At 42.3% G+C, this 20,280-nt stretch overlaps 1 protein-coding gene across 4 annotated transcripts in view; it reads right to left on the bottom strand.

Moving 5' to 3' along the window:
- The window catches only part of LOC120956599 (dual specificity calcium/calmodulin-dependent 3',5'-cyclic nucleotide phosphodiesterase 1-like), a 267,302-nt gene that overhangs the window by 215,917 nt on the left and 31,105 nt on the right, over positions 1 to 20,280 (bottom strand). For 2 of the 4 annotated variants that reach the window (XM_040378213.2, XM_040378217.2), the window contains exons 2-3: positions 1,346 to 1,713; positions 272 to 327 (exon numbers count right to left, since the gene is read on the bottom strand). In XM_040378213.2, the coding sequence (XP_040234147.2) occupies positions 272 to 327; positions 1,346 to 1,439 (150 nt within the window). In that variant the 5' untranslated portion in view covers positions 1,440 to 1,713. Of the gene's footprint in view, positions 1 to 271; positions 328 to 1,345; positions 1,714 to 20,280 lie in introns of those variants that run through there. The other 2 variants (XM_040378218.2, XM_040378219.2) reach the window with 2 other exon arrangements.

The raw sequence follows: 20,280 nt of genomic DNA, 5'->3' as shown, positions 1-20,280 counted from the left end.
AAGAGGAAGTATAGGGTGAACAATGGTGAGGTTAGACACATACAGTGGAACGACAGATGTAAAGTAGACACAGCTGGAAAGAAGTACATCAAATTCACGCACATACGCACACACACCTAGTCACACAAACGCACGCAATAGAAAGAAGAAGGATAGAATGGTTTGGGAAGAGTGTAGAGCGTGGCAACAGATCGCAAGGAAAAACATCGAAAAGGTACACACAGACACAACAGGCAGAAGAGACACACGAAGGTAGCGAGTAAGGACTTACAGCAAGCCTATAGACACTATCACTTGATGGCACTGTTGGACAGTGCGTTGCGACTCCTGTGAAAATGTAGAAAGAAAGAGTAATTTTGTTACATTTAAATTTGGTTCTTCCGGTACACAACAATAGTAAAATCAGTTTGTCAAATTATTGCGAATGGAGATTTTAATTTTGATTAACACATTAACACATTGTAATTGATACGTTTGATTAGAATAATAACGGATAGCATATCATAATCAATGATTTTTGGTTTGTGCATGCTTGATTGGACGTAGCCCTTAAATTTTCGTTCAATTGTATTGATGTCCAATTCGACGATAACAGTAAATCGTAGAAACTATTCAAAAATATTCAAAAATACAAGACAACCAACCAATAAATCGTGTGCTGATGACCGCATGATAAATATTATCATTACAAAGCAAAGTAATAAGTTAAACTCCATTTCTGGTTATGTTTCGTATACAAACATATATTTTTTTCCATAACGGCCTCTTTCAACGACACGAAATTCAAACTGAACGAAGCTGCAGCATATTTAACGAACATTTTTGCATAAAGGTGAGCTGAAACGCTTAGCATTCAAACGCTTCATTTTGATAATTAAACTGATGAAAGTTGAAAAATAAGCAGATAAACAAGAGATCATGAAGAAAGTTGGAGATGAAATGCATTGAAATAGACCTTCATCAATAAATACGATACAAAACAAAACGATTTAACATTTCGGTGAATTGCATACCACCAGGCGTAACCGAACAAACGCTTCGTTGAGCGCTCTCTGTGGTTGTTCTCCCAACTAAAACGCTTTACTAGTTTAGCTACACGCCGCTAGAGAACGCTATCTCGAATAACGAGCAACAGTCATGAGCGATTTTGGTCAAATCGTTTTTTTCTTCATAATTTTGCATAAAAAATAGTTCTTCTACTTGGTATTCAATTCAATACGAACTATTCACATATTTTATAAATTAGATAAATACATAAAAATACGAAAAAAATTCAAACGCTTTAAAATAGCAAATTTTACCCACACAAAAAGCACGACAAATAGCGTACAATCTTGCACCTTACCTCGTTTGCCGAACGCTTTGGGAAGGCAGGCAGCGCAGCGATTACACTGGGATATCAAATCCGGTCCAGCCGGAAGGCAAACCACAGTGCCCATGGTGACACAACTCGTATCCCTGGAATGAACTTCACTTCAATTTCGCCCACCAACCCGACGTTCCCGACGATGCTCTGCCAACGAGCACAACCTTCTCCTATTGCTCCGTTTGCTGAGGGCACACGCACTAGAAAGGACACAAACTGCCACCACCTATATCGGCCTGTCAACCTCTAATGCATCCCGTGGCGGATGGTGACCCTTTGTTTCACTCCAGCACCCACCACGGTAACCAAGCACGGTACGGATCGATGCCTAGCGCTCCATTAATGATCTGCAAATAGAGAAGAAATTTGAAATCCAAATCAAATGCGAATCAAACCTCATCACCATGTGTGTGTGTGTTCGTGACTTGGTGTTGGTTTAAAGCATGCTGAGAATGGTAAGCTCCTCAACCTCTCCCCTTTTATCCCTCGGCACGACGTATGCACCCTGGACCCAACAAAAAAGGGGTTTCGGATTCCGTTTTCAATGCGCTGAAAGTGCACTCTCCGCACGATGCCAACCTCTCGGATGCAGACGTTAGTGGTACTTGTCAAAATAATAAAATCCTTCGGCAAACAAGCATCCGCTCCGTGTCAGCATCACTTTGGCGTTGGCAATCCTGGCACACCTGGACACCGGACGCTTCGCTCTGCGTTAGCGGAGCGTTAGTTTGGACACCTGAATGTCGGCCCGGTTTTTTTTTTGCCATGGACCGTGTGCCCCGTGCCTGACGAATGACAAACGAATGGAAAGCCCTTGGAAAATCGGTTGATGAGTGGTGACAGTCGATCTTTCCGACCGGAAGAGCGGTCTGGTTCGTGTCATTCGGCTAGGATCATTACCAAAGGGCCCTGCATCACGGTGATGGCGATGATGATGGTGATGTTTCGTTCTTGGTGGGTGTCACACCCATACAATATTTTCCTGTTGTTGTCATGGCCCCTGGCGTGAGTGTGGCAGGTCAGTGCTGTTGGAGCAAGTTTTAGCTGTGCTGGATGGGATTGATTGATGGACAAATGGGCGAAGGTTTTAAACAAGACTGATGATGAGTGATAGCAGAATTTGAATCACAAACACACAAAGTACAAGGCTTGTTGTGCTTTTGTGGTAAATACGAGTTGCGCATTAAAATATTACTTTGGATCTAAAAGGGTTATCTAAAGATCGGAATAGTACAGAGGACAAAGTATGAAAAATCTAGGACTTTCAGTTAACTTTTTAGTTAATTTTTTGGTCCAATTGTATTGATATCCAATCGGAAAATACCAATAAATTATGGGAACGAACCAAAAATCTATTGGATACCACCAAAAAATCATGGAAACTGACCAATAAATCGTGGGAAACCCTGTATCTCAATTTTATTGCCTTACAATGCTGAGCCTTAATTTATTAGTACAATTGGTCTTCGGAAAAGTCCCAGTTGAACTGGGTATGCTAGGATCAAGATAGACAAATTTGTGCGAATCCGTTTTTAACCAAGATGCACTTGAAGATCGGCAATACGATCGAATTTTCCATCAATTTGTAACTGGATATTTATATTTGTCATAAAAAATAGAGCGTTTTAATAGATAAATATATCAATTTAAAGGAAAATGAAATCTTTTGAAAAGTGTTGGATCTCATCTCATTAGTATCAAGGTAAAACTATGTAGAATTCAAAAAAAAAACAAATTAAGTAAGAAGTGAGATAAGCTAGACGAAATTTCACCCAAAAATAAGTGTGTAATTGATATGGAGAGCTGCGTGCTCTATACCCTTGAATTAAAACAGTTCATGAGACTTTAAAAAGTCCCTTGATCAGGCGTAATAATCCATTCAAGCTGGTATTTTACCATTTACTTCATTAAAGTATTACACAGCTCACATCATCCTCATCATCACCCAACGTACGAACACTCGCCTGATTACTTCATCTCACAACAGCGAACAATAAATTCCTAATGCTCTGTAATAATATTCTAGCCATGAACCAGCTGGAGTCATGAATTACATTTGTTACCACAACAAAACCAATTTGTGTTCCTTAATTCCTGTTGCTTATAATCTCTTCACCACAAGTACGCCTTGCTACATACATTATAGCATCACAAACACACTGCCACACATACAAACCATAACCGTTGTAGATGATGATGGAACCTATTAAAGGGATGGGGGATGGTGGAAAATATATAAGCCAAACTCCCAAGGGCGATGCAGCATGAAATCGAATTACCCGTTGATGAAGCCGTTTATTGAGTTATGCCCACTTCCTACGAAGTTCGCACCGGCTGGTGGGAGGCCTTACCGACACGATCGATCGATTTCCTGCTGACAATTAGAATATTTTAATGTATGCATGTGTGGCTTTGTATGTCGTACGATGGAGGCATTTTGTAACATCATTCCACCCCCTGAGATCAGGCTCGAGCACAAGTCCCCAAAGTGAATCCGATTATCGGTGCGAGTCAACATCCTTCACACGGTTAATGTTTGAGCTTTGCCGATCGATGGCGATGATATTCCTTTCCCATGTGTCGAGTGCGCCATTAACCACAGATGCAAAAACACTTTCACGCTGCGATTTCCTTCCCCATCAACCCACGAAGACCGTGGCCCACAGTAACGTACTGGAAGTTTGAATAATTTATGCAAATAATTCCATCTAATGGTATGCGCGGCTTATCCGCTATGGTCAGAATGCAGCCACCTTCCCCGGACGGACACCGTTTGCGAGATTGTGCAGAAAACTTGCCCCTTCATCACGATGTGGAACGGTGGTGGGAAAATGCGAAGACTCAGGCCAACGTAATGGCATTACCTTATCGACCCAAATATCTACCCATCATCTCCCGGACGCATCACCACCTGGCAAAAGATTATGATGACGATAACGACAACGACGATGACGACGACGACCACGGTATGTGGCTCGGATCGATTACTTTAAAGATTAGTGGCAAGATTCGTTGGTTTTGTGCACAGAGTTGCACAATTTTTATCACCCCAACACTTGACAGCACAGGATCGATTGATCGATTTTACTGCGGAAAAATGGCTCCCATGCTACCCAGAATCCAATTATCGGGATGAGGTTTTTTTTTTGCAAGCTCGTTAAACTCGAGCCGTGCCGTACCGTAGCTCGGTGGCGGGAAGTTTGTCATCTTTGATGAAGTAAGTTATGGGTGGAAGATGAGTTAGTGGAACTTATAACAAAGTAGAAGGTGGAATAAATTGTGATTCGTGATAAAGCTCAACACAGTGGGGAAAGTGTAACAAAATGAAATTGTATCAAATGTGAAGCAATTTAATACAATCACTAATGGATTACGAATAATCCTAGATTAGCCTATGTGAACATTTCATAATAATCCCACACGAATGTTTCTTTAAGCTCATAGATGCCCATAGTAATTACATGAGCTATTTATAGATGTTCTAGGTAACATTGATTATTTAAAATGCATTACCTTAACTGAATTTTCTGAAAGAAATATAAATTAGATATAATGGGCAATCTAAATCAAAGCCCAATTCCTCTTTCAAAACGTCACTGCAGCAGGATTGAAATATTAATTGTATTAATTGTCCAATAAGTTAGTAGCGTTTAGACGTCTGATGTAGGCACTTAAAGCTACTTTTACAACTAAAAGTGTATTTTTTCGGTGAGTTCTGCTTTGCTATTAGCTATATGCAGCAGAAATCTAACAAAAGCTATCGCTTTTCAGTGATTGTTTCTCGTTACCATGCTCTAGCTCATTCAAGTAATGGAAATTGGTTTAGCAAGGTTGAAAAGAGGTAATTTTCATTTCAAAGCTGAACAACACTCCAAGGCGTGCCAAGGGCACTATTACTAACTATAGGTGATGTTCGATGAAGATCCTACACAAATACATTTTAATCTATTAAACATTGTATATCTATTGAAAGTTGAGCCGAGAAGATCTATTGAAAGCGTTGAGAAACGATGGGACGATCATAATTGGAGAAATGGTGGTCCTCCATGTGATTCTCAATCGACCAGAACAGGCATACGCTACGCAGCAGGTGGAATAGAACCTCACATTACAATGTTTCTTAGAACATTGTTACAAGAACCATAAGAGTAGTTGGTAACAAATGAACGAATGATGTTCATCGTCACTCGGCAGTTCATATTATGGTTCGTTGTAATCTGTTCGATGTACACACTAAAGCCTCTCCAGCTCGTCCATCCTGCCCTGACATATTGTTGCCTATTCTCCTCGAGGTCTATTGGTCTTTTGGTGTATTTCCTATTACGATCACAAGATCTCCTGGCTTCCGATCCTATTTGAATTTATTTGAACACATTTATTCCTTCTCGTAAATTTGATTCTAATTTCATATAATGTTCATGATCATGATCTAGTACGTCACACATCCAATAGTTGGAACGTGGACTAATCCCCATTCGTTGCAGCGATCAAGATATCGACTGGGTGCTTTAAAACTGCTTTCCTGAGAGTATATCAACATTAGTGCGAGCAGAATTTGTATACAAACTTTGCTTTAACAACACAACGTTCCATGGAATACAAATGAATTATTTAAATAGATTTTTTGTTTTGCAACTACGGCATAAAATGAAACTATCATGTTTATCGTTGCAACAACTAATCGGATAGAAAGCAAAATCAGCAAATATTTACGACATGATGAATTGGTAACACAATTTCCTATCTAGTCTACTAAATCATCACCTCACCTTCCCATATCGCTGTTGAACAAGACAGAGACGAAAAATTGTATCCCATCGAACAGTGGCTTTTCCATTGCGAGGTTTTTATCCACTTTATTCGCTATACGTGAAAACATACCGTTTCGATTAATTTACCCACACCAAATTACTGAGTGCGTTTAATTCATCGCTCCAAAGCCATCGCTACAAGAGCGTTGGCGTTGGCGCAAATGTGTTGCGGTATGTGGCAAACAAATTGAGAATGAAAAGATAAATAGTTTCCAATCTCCTGTCGATGCACGCGCACGAGAAGGATAACACCTGATGAAGCAAGCGCAGGGTCGGTGAAATGCTGTTCCCAATGTCCCACAACGAGGTTGCTCTGTGACGGGTGGACGGGTTTTTACATACAAACGCACACAGGCACACACATCTACGCCAACTCCCTAATCATAATGCCATTAAATAATTCGTTCATTTCACCCGCTTCCTCCGGTGGTAGCATGGAGAGACAGGTTGGAGGTAAATTCAATTTCCCGCCTAGCGTCAAATTGAGTGCCTGCAGCGCAACCAAAGATTGGGAGTTCGGTTCAATACATCGCACCCGTCCGCTCCCAACACAGCGGGTACGAATGCACACTTTCGTAAGCGATGATTGTCGAAATGTTGTTCGCAAGCCGGAATGCAATGCAACTGCACCTGAGCTGTGGTCTGATAAACCCAATGATCCATTTCAGAGCTGGCGGTTGGCGCACGATCGATCGCCCTCCGATCGCCACGATATGATTAACGAGCCCGGAGTCACTTAACAAATCACGGCCCCCATAGCCGCAGAGCCGCTTCACACCACAAGTGGTTCGATTTCCTTCGCATTAATCGATTTTGAAGTGGACACTGGCAGGCGCCCGTGCACATACGTGCGTGTGATGCAAACGTGACCCGCGGTACGCGTTAGTTTAGGATCGAATGATCGCAACTGACCCGGCGTGCAGCTGCAGTTGCAACAAAATGTACTATTAAATGAACTATTTGTTAAGGTACTCTCGCGTGGTGTGCTGCCGTTGGGTGGTGTGGGTAAGCGGTGTTGTGATACCGCGAGCGTGCATGAATGAACCGTAACCCTAACTGTCACAGCGTAAACGGTGTGACAGATATTGATTATGAAAATCAATTGAGCTTTGCAGCGGGGCGTTTCACGTGTGACGCGCGAATCCAATCAAATCGAACATGTGACAGACGTATAAATAGCATTGTTTTGCAAATCACGTTTTTTGGAAATATTCGTCATACGCGATGAACATTATTCATGTTGCAAGTATATTGAAAGCTTTTTCTGAGCCAGGCCAAATGGTGAAAGGAATTGTGTTTCAGGAGGTTTGTTCAATTCTCTTCATCTAATGAATAAACCATAAAACTTCTTATAGGTACATTCGGTAAACCTAGCAAACCAAGGCTTTTTTTGTGTATAAGAATTATACTGTTACGCTTACTATTCAAGCTCAACTTTCATGCAAAAGATAAACTAAATTGAGAGAAATTATCAGTTTCATAAAAAAAGTGTAGGTCGCAAGCTTTTTGGTCACAAAATTCTTGGTCACAAAATACTTGGTCGCAAAACCCTTGGTTGCAAGCTTTTTCGTTACAAAATTCTTGGTCACAAAATTCTTGGACACAAAATTCTTAGTCGCAAACTTCTTGGACGTAAACTTGTTGGTCGCAAAATTCTTGATCGCAAATTTCATAGTCGCAAAATTCTTGGTCGCAAAATTCTTGGTCGCAAATTTCTAGATCTCAAAATTCCTGGTCGCAAAATTCCTGGTCGCAAACTTCTTGGTCTCAAAATTCTAGGTTGCAAAATTCTAGGTCGCCAAATTCTTGGTCGCAAAATCCTTGGTCACAAACTTCTTGGCCACTAACTTCTTGGTCGTAAACTTCTTGGTCGCAAAATCCTAGGTCGCAAAATCCTTGTCTGAAGTGTCTAGCGAGATGTTGCAAGGAGAATTCTAAACCAAAGAAAGATTGAGCAGCAAATTTACTTGTAAACGGAGGTTTGGTTCATTTTCTAGGGCCTCTCTCGAGGCGGTGATCCCATGAAGCCATTTAGTTTGCGTACTGCTTAATCCATCGCCGACTACAAATAGGAGAATTTGTTGGTTATATGTCGATAGATAGTTGCTACTAATTTCAGATTATCAATTTGGAATGGCCTTGCTAATGGAATTAACAGGCAAAGAGTGCATGTGCGATGAATGATTGCAAACCATACCAAGACTTATAATCAATTTTTTGATAAATCACCACAGTGATAAAAGTAATAGGTCTCCTGCCTCAAATTCTGCTATTCAACTAAACCAACTTGCCTGGAATTCGTATATCAAAATTTAAATGCTGAAACTGTTACATAGAGCCAACATAAATAATTATTATATTTGCCAAATATTTCCTGTCTCTTGATCAATATAGCAAAAGGGACTCCAATTTCATACTCGAATCATATTTGTTTAAAATATTTACAACCAAGCGTAATCAATTCATAAATTTATAACGACATTCAGGCCCGCATTGCTTTGCCGTCTATTGGAAGCTACCACAGACTATCCCTTTCACCTCACTGCTGCACTCATCCCGCCGCTTCATCACCATCTCCATCATCCTGATTGAACTTCACCCTTGTGCCCCGGTCCTCGGCGTAGAACAGGTTGGTTGAATAATTTGTTCACGACTGGCCTTTTTCCTTCCGCGATTCCCCCGCTATCGACCGTGCTACCATCGATTGGTTGGAAAATAGGCCGGACATGGATCCGGATTCTTCCCATCGCAACCTGCCGCCTGCTGCCGCTGATTTACAACCTACCCCGGAAAAGGTCACCACACCAGCATCAGGCATGAAAATTGGAGCAAGGTTACGGGGACAAACGGTCGATCTGTGTGCTGCGATGGGCAACCGTCCCCATGAAAGGAAAAGCGTCTCGTACGGAACCAGTTTCCCGAAACCGTTTAACAGACCAGAGCAGGGTTTTAGGCAAAGGGAGCAAGCGGGAGCAAGAAGCGGATGAGCGTAGACCGGAGCTGTGTATATTAAATTATCCCCTGCCCGCTTAAGCTCCATCGGGAGCGGGTGGCATCACCGTGCGTATTCCCGCCCCTGATCGGTATACCTTCTTTCGATTATCGGCAACGGGGATGACAGGCAGTGCTCTTTTTTATCTTTGCTTTCCCTCCCCAACACCCTTCCACCAACACGAGCAGCTTGAAGCGAACAATGAGCGCTAATAAATTATGTCAACGTTTTCAAGTATTCAATTATGCTGTCTCCTTGCGCCCGACTTTCTTGCGCCGTCCCCAGCAAAGTCATATTTCGCATCCTTCCTTGCGTGTGGTGCGGGGTGCGTACGCCACACGGCCACTGCTGAACGGAGGAGATTCCAGTTGGTGAGGATTGTGGATGGCTGCAACCTTAACCTTACTGCTTCAACGTTCGTCGCTTGTGTTTCTTCAATGAAACCGATTTGCTTTTCGCTTTGTTTTTTTTTTCTTCTTTCTACTTCACCTCATCTTTATCGTCGTATCGCTTTCGTGTGCTCCATATTTCTCTCCACCGATTATGCCACCGATTGGTTCTCGTGGTGTGCTGAAGCTTTATGCAACATAACAACCCTCATCTCACGCACGCTTACACCTCATGCTACCACCCGCTTGCGCTGCTTCTCTTCTGTAGGTAGGGAGCCATAAATTAATCGAGCTTTAATCATTTCCTTCACTTCACTGTACACTGTCCGGCGTTTACAGCGTTCGACCCCGAAGGTAGAGGTGCTGGTAATACGCATGTAAGCTGACGGCGCTGAACATGTGGGCTGCGCCGCGTGTCGGTCATGTGTGAGTGTGTGTATGGCGTGAACCACGACGATGCGGAATCAATCGGTGACCGAACGGTACAGGTCCCGCAGTGAAATGAACCGTACGGGAATGCCGCGTGAATGTGAGGATGCCGCCCTGCCCCAAAAGAAACAAAACAACTACTTCGCGCGGGATGATTTATTATCGCTTGCCAATTGGTGTGGTATTTTGTTTTCAACGTTGCCAACGTTGAATTGGTTCCGAGAACGATGAAGCGATTTCGGCGGTAAGGTAAGCGATAGTTGGGGTGGGATTTTTTTTATGTGGAAAGTTCTGAATTTAACCAATAAAAAGAGTTAGCGAGTAAGTTTTGGAAGATTTGGTTGTGAGGCTCCCAAGATGTACTTGAAGTTTGGAAGTATTGAAGCACTAAATGCTGTGAAATTCATAACAGGGCTTTAGAGACATTAGAGTAAAATAAAATGCATTATTCTTGATTTTTGGTAAATAAAGTATTGATTTTCCCAATCTTTTCTTTTTCTTTTCGAATGCTGTCCGTGTTTTTTTATTATACAGGCATGTTGTTTTCTTATTTACTAAAATCTTCAACAATTGTTGTGACTTCTTTTGAGATACATTTCTATTATTGTATCTTTTTTCATGTTACAGTAAAATCAGTTTTGTTCCTGTTAATGGGTCTCCAAAGATTGTTTGGTTGCTTGCCGAAATGTTTTAGTTGCTTCACATATTTTTTTTGGATTTTACTTTTTACTTTTTGCATTCCTTGTACTGATCTTTCTTTTTTGTGCATTATTTAACAGGTTGGCTGATCAGTCCCCGGTCTAACAAAGAAAAACACTTTTTTTTGTCAAAATTCGTTTTTATTGTTCAACATAGTTCCCTTCAAGAGCGATACAACGATTATAACGACCTTCCAATTGTTTGATACCATTTTGGTAGTACTCCTTCGGTTTTGCCTCAAAATAGGCCTCAGCTTCGGCGACCACCTCTTCATTGCAGCCAAATTTTTTTTCCCTGCGAGCATCCTTTTGAGGTCTGAGAACAAGAAAAAGTCGCTGGGGGCCAGATCTGGAGAATACGGTGGGTGGAGAAGCAATTCGAAGCCCAATTCATGAATTTTTGCCATCGTTCTCAATGACTTGTGGCACGGTGCGTTGTCTTGGTGGAACAACACAATAACAAAAGTTGCTTGACAAAAGCCGCTCTGTCTCACAAACTAATTGACATACAGACGTCAAATTTTGACACGAATCATTTGAAGGTTGGTACTATATAAAAAAAATATGCATTTAATACTAGCAGCGCCATCTATGTATCAGACCGGGGACTTATCAGCCAACCTGTTAGAAACACTTCTTACAAGGTTATTAAACTAATCGGCATGGAACCAACAAATTTGTTTAACATTTTGCTTTCGAGTGATCAAATTTTACTTTCTCTCTGCTTTTCACGTAACAATTTTCAGATATGTTTGGTTCTTCTTAGCCTTTCATATTGTTTGCAACATGTAATACCAGCTTATCTTCAACTAAAACAACATTACAATGAATTTTTAGTGTTTTTTTTTATTTGAGGTACATTCATTTGGTTTTATTAAGTTTGCAAGATGTTCATTCATATTCTATTAATATATAACTTAGAGTCAACTATTGCCCTAAAGTACATCTTCCATCCTCATGACCCATCACATTCTATCATCTTTCACCTCAAAACAGACGGTTCGACTTCCTTCACTACCGGTACATCTGCGGTAAAGGAATTTCTACACCATATTTCCCGCGGGAAAGAACGGGAACAAAACTTTTGCTCAATCATACACACTATTGTCTCGAAAGGTCAAACTATCCGGAGCGTTAGTTGAGATAGAAAAAGTGCAATTTACACGCTTCCGAATGGTGTGATAAGGTGAGTTGTGTGACTAAAGTGTCCCCATAAGTTCAGGTCAGGAAAAACGCGATCGAAATAGATAGCTGAACATACCCTCTGGCACGTGAAACGAAGGAGCAACAAAAAAAGCCCCCAGAATGTCACACGTGCTAATGAACAATGTGCAACATCAACACTTTGCTGTACGAACTGTAGGTGTCCCTACACGGGAGACTTTTTGTAGCTGTTTTATTTCATCCAACCTACCACCACCGTCATCACCGTCATCATATCGTCGGTGATGCTGTTGCGCTGTGAAACTTGTCTGCAATGAACTTTCGATTATGTGCTCTCCGCCAACGCGGCCGCCGAGGACCACCGTCGTCGGTGGTGGACGAGCGCTAAAATGCAACTGCTCCCATATGTGTGTGTCCTCCGCATACGAGCAACCGGACACAGCATAAATGAAATTATACAAAAAGATTACAACTTGCTCTGGTTGCGGTGGCACACCCCGGTCAGTACGAACCCGCAAAATCACACCACAAATCGTTATTTATGACTGCAACGCTTGCAGCATGCAATGATCGTGTCGTTGTGGACTCATTCTGTACTGTAATGGGTAGATACGGACAAGGGTCCAGTACATCCGAGCCACAGGGTGCTGTGTTGCAAATGAGTGTTTACTAATTAAACAGTACAGCATCGGGAGTAAGGAACCGGGCGCTTCGAAGCGATTGGTCCTTGGTTGGGAAAGCTTTTCTGTTGTGTCCGATTTTCAACCAAAAAAAAAATGGTTTATTATTTCAACTCGAGCATGATTTTTAACCACATTATGGGGCTGGTTTTTGAATGGGTTGAGCATATTTATTCAGCACTCATCAGTTCGTTGAGGTCATAATAATCAACCATTCGTCATGCTTGACATAGTTTAAAGACTTCACAGTTTTTGTTTCCTTGTAAAAAAATAATTGAATATCCTGCGGCTACTTTAAACTATTTGCAAAAATGTTGCAAATGGAAATGCTAATAATGAATTAGCATTGGAAAACATCTCATTTCAGTACCTCTCTTATCAAACCCAACATCATCTTCATGAGGTCTTTGAAAATTATGCAATTTGTTTTAAAAGCAATCATATGCTTCGTTTGCCTTCTATCTTTTATTTTGTAAAATATCCAAGGAAAAAAAACAATTATTTCATAAACCATATAGAGTGGCTGTCTCTATTGAGGGAAAGCAAATGAAAAATACTGGATAAGGTATTCGTTTCTTATAACACTGTTTGATTCTGTTGATTGACATCGTGACTAATATTTACATGCAAATAAATTGCATTTGCAAATGCTTTAATCTACCTCTTCACTTTTCAAATGCTTGTCTTTGACAACATGATACCATCCTCAAACGGTTCGTCTGCATACCGAGAACACACACACGAAAACGTACAGTGTACTCAGCCCAATGTCATCTCCATACGACCTTTGACAATTTCGCACAGTGTTTGGGACTTTTTTCTTGCCCCCCGAAAGCCCATTTTGACTCGCATCGTGATGATAGGAGTGTATAAATATCACTTTCTCCTTACGCCCATACGACTATGGCTCAGTTTATCCTGATTTCAGCGAACCGACGTACGAATGTGTCTCTTTTTTTCTTCCATCTTTGCTTTTCCACCAACTCGGCAAGTCGCTTTGATCCTTCGTACGCCCCACCCCCCTAGGGTACCTACCCTTTTTCCCAAACGGATGTGATTGCAGACGACAAAGACAAACAATGTTTAAAACGCAATCATGCCGATCGGCTGCGGCTGCGTGGGAAAACGGACGGCGTACGTGTACTACGTCTGGAGGTCAAAGTCAGGGCTGGCGTCGCAAACGAGACGCACGCTTCGCTTTTGCTAGGCCGTGCCGTGTCGTTGCCGTGCAGGTGGCTTGAGTATCACTTTCGCATCCCGGGGATGATTTTATGGGACTTTAATTAGCATCCTGTAGCTCGGTAGCACGGTAAATGGGGCGCCCAAGGCACCGCAAGCACTTGCCAAGCCCGCGGTCCTGAGAAAAGTGTTCCCATCTGCTTGTGCTCCATTTTCCGCACAGTTTATTTACAGGCTGAGGTCACAAAAATAAACTTCACTGTGCTACGGCGTGTGCCAGCCCCGGATCCGGCCCTTTTGGACAGGCGTATTGGCCTGCTAAGCATGCGAACGAAGGATTTGAACCGTAAACGATAACCGTCGATGTCAATCAATCTTTCGCCACCGGGTTTACGGTCGACTGACCGTTCTGAGCTTGCCGGCGGATGTCGCTGATTGGTTCGCCTTGTTGATGCGTGCCGTCCAGTCAACGGACACACACGCACACACATTCAACCGAGGCCAAATCGGTACGGTCATGCGATGGCGGCTGGAAGCGTTGCATAATTATCGCCCAGTCAGGTTCTTCTTTCGAAAACTAGAGCGCTCTTGTGCACGCGTCCTTCGCTCGTCGCAGCCGAACGAAGTCAGCCGTACGGGTACCAACGGGGAGGGGGATGGAACAACAGTGCCCGATGCAAATGCAAAGTGTGGTGTGGTGGTTCTGCCCCGAAACGGAAATGTCATGGTGACGAAAGGGAAAACCACCACCCTCGCCCCATAAGCCCGCCGGTGCGGGATGAACTTTCGTCATCCCCGTGGCAGGCTACAATTATGGAGCGGTGATATTACAATTACCGACCTAAAGTGAGACGCTAAATGAGGGAGCAATGAATCAAACATCAATTAGGAAAGAGTGGTCGTTTTGTAGCAGAAGATTATGAGTTGTGTTGGGTGTGTGTGTGCAGATGAAATGGGGAAGAAATCGAAAGCTCATGAGGTATTTCTTGGTGATTGATCAACTCTTCATTAAGCGTAATTGCAATCAAATTAAAAGGAGCTATCAAAAGCTAAATGATACCAGTCATAATGTTAATCTGTAATAACAAACAAAAAACAGTTGTAATGAACTTAAAGTTATAAGTTTGTCTTATAACATGGGCTGAATATATATCATTTGCTAAAAATAGTTACAAATACATTAATATATTTAATTGCATAACAGAATTTTCCAAGATTTTAAATTGTTTCCCAAAAAATGTAAGATATTTCCCCCATTTTTGTAGACTTCTTGGTCCCATGATGTCTTGGAAGTTACCTAGAGTGTTATGGATCATTTGTATTTTATCATTTGTAACTTAATAAATATCTATATTAAATACTAACTCAATAAACAGCAAATCAAATGCAGTGTACAAGGTTAAGACGGATCAACAAAAACTTGTAGGGTGATGCCAGTCAAAAAACATGTAACGCTGATTAAATTTACGGGCCATCGCTGTCATAGGATCGTTCTCGCTATATGCACGTCTTGTAAGGTCAGTTCTTATTAGTCTGTAGTTACGGAACATTCTAGGAGGGATATTTATAATGACTTGAGCCAATAGTTCTGGCGAATCTATCTCCCCGACAATAGGCTTGAACATAAACGTACATTGGGCATTATCGCGTATCCTGGCAAGTGTGTTCAGACCAAATAACAAACATCAAGTGTGGTACGATGGACGAGGGGTTACATTACGCCACGAAGTGCAAGACAATACGTGTAACTCTCTTTTGGACAGCTTCATTCCTATTGGACCACATACTAGAGAACGGACACCAAACTACAGAACAGAACTCGAGGATGGAACGAACATAGGATGTATACAGAGTTTACTAGCATTGTTTGTCATGGATCTCTCTCGATTATCCACGAATAAATCCTAGCATTTTGTTAGTTCTTTTCTAAAATATCACAGTAATGCTGCCGGAAAGTTTGCGGTCCAGGGTGACTCCTAAATCCCTGTCCGCAATATGCTATAATAATAATTAGTCGTATTATCTATTCTAAAGAACCACATTGACAAACACTTACCAACAGAAATTGCCTGGTTGTTATTGATGCACTATACAGAAAAAAAATCAATCAACCTTTGCAGAGAGAGAGAGAGAGAGTCTGAAGTGTTCCGTACGACATGAAACAACCTAACATCATCTGCATACAGCAGAAAATTTGCTTCCGTAATGACCAGTGTGACGTCATTGGTGAAGAGTGAGAACAGCAAAGGCTCCAAATTGCTGCCCTGAGGAAGTTTACAGATGAATTCTCGAACATGGAAGAGGAAACATCATCCATTTGCACGTAGCAACTGCGTTCAGAGATGTAGGACCTGAACCAATTTACCAACAGAGCAGAGAGATAAATCCGGGCGAGCTTAGCCAGCAGCAAGCGTTGGTTCACACGATCAAACGCAGCCTTTAGGTCAGTTGTATACTGCGTCCATCTGAGCTCGAGAAGTAAAGGCTGCTTGGCAATTGAAGACGAATTCCACCAGGTTTGTAATAACACTGCGTCGAGGGAAGAAACCATGCTGGCGTGTTGTCGATTTATAGTTGTAATAGTGTAGAAACTCTAGTTGATTAGTTGTTACTACTGAAAAAAGCTAATAGCATAATAGGTAATAGATATATTGAGTACCTAACAACACATGCATCTAATTGGTTGAGAATTTTGCATAAAAAATTATTCACATTTGAAAAATAATACTGTTGATCTGTTATAAAAGCTTTTGATTTCTATTACTAAACTACTACCGACGGGATATTTCAAAAGCTAGAAATTAGGTATGCTTCTAAAGGTAAGAATTTTAATGGCAAGATGGAGTTAGCTTGACTCACTCTGCTCTACACAAATCACTTTCCCAGATGTGCCAAAACTTTGAAGCTTTAAGCTTTAAGTAGGATACAATTCTGTTAAATATTTATCAAACACTCCCAAAATAAATCCTTTTTAACAATCTGTTTCTCTCGTTAATTAGCACAACACAGCAATAAACTCTGTTTGCTATCAGTCGAGCACATTCCTGCAGCAAATCAAGCAAATCACCCTTTAAGCGAAAATGATTAGTGATTTCTTCCGAAGTGATTGTTGTTTACTGCTGCTGATCGCAGCTTCCAGACTGTTTTTATTGTTGCTGTGCCTATTCAAGGAAACAATTAAGCAATGTATTTTTCTTCCCGACCGGCAAAGGCACCCAGTACGATACAACTGGATCCAATTTGTGCCTCATTATTGTACCGGATTTGCAGCCGGAGAATTTGCCGCGCTTTGTGGACTGATGAGGTGGGTTGAGATGATTGGAATTGTTTTCCCCCTGTTTTCTTCTTTCACTTGAATGAATGGATTTATTTCTTTCTGCAAGTTTTATAAATAATGACAAACGAACGGCACTGGATAAGAAGAAAGCGAGCACTGCCAAAGCAAAGCATTTCACATGTTGTCTTCTTGAAATGTACGTTCACAGCACACAGCGACAAACGAGCAACTGAAAATGGTTCACGTATCCGATATCGTGACCGAAAGCGTAGGACGTAAACCGTTGTAATCGCATGTCTACAATCGGTCAACCACAACTCTTTGCTTTGCCCTTGTCAGCCGTACAAAAATCATAAATTAAATGGGGCGATCAAGGGTGTAAATAATTTTTACCCCAAAAAAACGCAACCAAACGCAACCAGACCAGTCCTTGGCTGGTTGGCTGGTTACCGAACACACACACAAACACACCGGGATAGTGTTCAAGTGTCACCGAAAAGTGTCAGACTGTTCAGGTCACGCATAGTAAATGGAATGCGTTTTTACCATGTTGCTTGCCTGTCGAGCAAAACGGGTCGCCTTGAATTTTCAGCCCAATATCGTGATCAAAGTGTAAACAGGGACAAAACGTTATCAGAGCACGGTATCCGAGGCGGCTTCTACCGGAGAGGTCGCTGCACAGTTAATTTGAAGGTCCGAAAGCCCCAATTTTCTCTGGAAAGTGAACATCCGCTAGATCCGCTTTTGAAATATGACCCGAATTTTCCCGAAATCCGTCCCACCGGTCGCCCCTCGGTGACAGAGTGGTGGTAGCTTTTAATTGTTAATCATGCTTTTAATGGGCAATTTTGGCGGGACCGGGCTCGCTGATATCGATTGGGTTTTCCTCTAGCACACACACACGAAACGGACGGTACAAAATGCCGGGTGCACCCGGAAAAGCTTCGGTAGAGGCGATAAAATTAATGGTGGAAAATAAATGTACCAACCAGCGTGTTTGGCACAGGCAGTATCGACTGGTGGGGGGAAATGCGGTTAGCCATTAGCTTAGGGTGACATTTATGATAGTTGGTACATTATTTTAATCGTTTCTAGAACTGAAATATTGTCATTACTGGGTTTCAGAACAAATATTCCAAATAAATTATTTTTTTAAAAGAAATGGAAATACCCAACCTTGAATAAAGTATCAATGTGTATTTTGTGCCCATTAGCCGTAAAAGAGGGCATTTAATAGCTAAATCAATTTTTTAAACCCCCTTTTTTGAAACCAAATATGGCACACATGATTTATGAAACCAATACAGCCAATTGTTCCATTAATAATAATAACAATGTTTACCATAAGCTACGAATAAAACGGGGGGACGGGAAAATACACAACGTCTTCCACCCGAACGAACGAATAAACGGATGAATGAACGGACAGTGAAAACGATCAGCCTGCAAACATCAAAAGCTCTCCATAGTGTTTTTTTGTTATAAACCTCCCTCATTCTACCCTTCCGTTTTGCCTTTATTTTCCATTTCATCGGCTGTAGGCGGCAGCATAAAATCATAAAGCAAAAAGGGGTAGCCAAGAAATGACCGAGAACACACGCTGTTCTGATTAATTGCCCTCGTAAAAGATTGAATCATCGACTGTCGACTGGCGGCGTTCGCGCGACTGTTCGCCGAGCACCACCATCGGCTTCGCGGCCATCCGTCTTGTTCTCGTTTCGCACACGTCACCGTCCGTTCTGCGTGGAGTGTTGCAAAGGAAGCAAAACAAAAAGGGCAGCTACCTACATAAGCTGAAGCACGAATGCTGTTCTCTCCTGAGGGGTGGAAGCAGAGTGGAGCGAAGAGTTTGTTCGCCAATTGTGAGCAGTATCTTGCAAGCTGCAGCTTACAACGATCTGGCAGTTGAAGGGTTTTGGTCAAAAAACAACGAAAAAAAGGGAACTTAAGATGATTCTAAGAGGAGAGACGAGAATTAATTTATTTATTATAATTTTAAGCTGCATATACATATTTTTTCATCCATAATCAACAAGTTCGACAAATTATTAGTTTTACTTAATGATTTTAAATTTTACTGCCTATGTTCACCAAATCATGCCCATAGTGCCGCAGAGAAGTGCCTCCAGAACACTTGGTTTCTGCACTCGAACCTGCCGACCTGCCGACGGCAATACCTTTTCACCATTTCGCCCGGATCGAATCGAAACGCCCCAAACCAAAACGGACCTTTTCCAACAGCCATAGCAAGCATGGGCCTCCCGGAGCCTTTACGCAGGCGTTCGGTCCGCATCAGACTCACAGCGACGACGACAAGAGCCCCATCTGGAGCAAGGTCAGGGAGCAAATGCAATCACGATGCACCGGCACACTGCTGCTGTTCCCCATCGGCTAACGAATGTCACGTGCCCCATGGCTGCAACAGAACACCCGCAAGAAGTGCCCGCTGCACCAGGTTTCAAGTTGCAACCAAAAGATCCCCGAACGTCTCAGACACCGTGCTCGAAGTGCTCGGGCCTGGTTATTTCTGGAGCATAATCGATGGCCTTGAATTTATTACGATCCCGTTTCGGTGTCGAGACCGTCTTATTCCGCAACCGAACCGCTTCGGGCAAGAGACGAAATCGGGTGTGAAATTGCAATCGGTTGGTCGGTGTGCAATGTGAGCCCGGCGGTGGACAGAACACGAACCGATCTTATCCGGCACAGCACAAGAGCCTGACAGACAGAAGCTAAGGGTTGGGAGGACGGGATGGAGAACCTTCTACTCGATAGCTTTATTGTGTGACGTGCAGGAGAGTTATTGTGAGCAGATAATTGGTCCAGCCGACCGCAAGGAGAAGAAATGTCCTGCTATCCAACTCACACAAGCGTCCTCGAGACTCGGTTGGCTCGATTCCCAAAACGCGGGGGAAGTATCTTGGCTGCTTTCGGAAGCTTAACACCAAAAGGTCACTGGTATGTATGGGTGCGGGCAGAAGCGGGAAGCGGGTCCACTGTCCTGACTAGCTGATATATGGCCCAGACAATGGGAGTTGAAATATATTGCGGCAGCATTTGTAAATTCCGATCCACTATATGAATAGGTTCAATGGAAAGAAAGGGCACACACACACACACACACATTCATAACTATCTCCGGATCAATATGAAACGGATCTTGAATGGGAAAGTAGGCTACCGCCCAGAGCTGAAGGATGCTCAACGTCCGTGCACCAACAATAGCGCGGCCGATGATGTGTGTGTGTGTGGTGAGGTAGCTAAATCAATAACCGGTACTCATGCAAATGCTCCT

The sequence above is a fragment of the Anopheles coluzzii genome, chromosome 3 (assembly GCF_943734685.1).
Source record: "Anopheles coluzzii chromosome 3, AcolN3, whole genome shotgun sequence".
NCBI classification, from domain to species: Eukaryota; Metazoa; Arthropoda; class Insecta; order Diptera; family Culicidae; genus Anopheles; species Anopheles coluzzii.
This window is presented reverse-complemented; position numbering and strand designations above follow the sequence as displayed.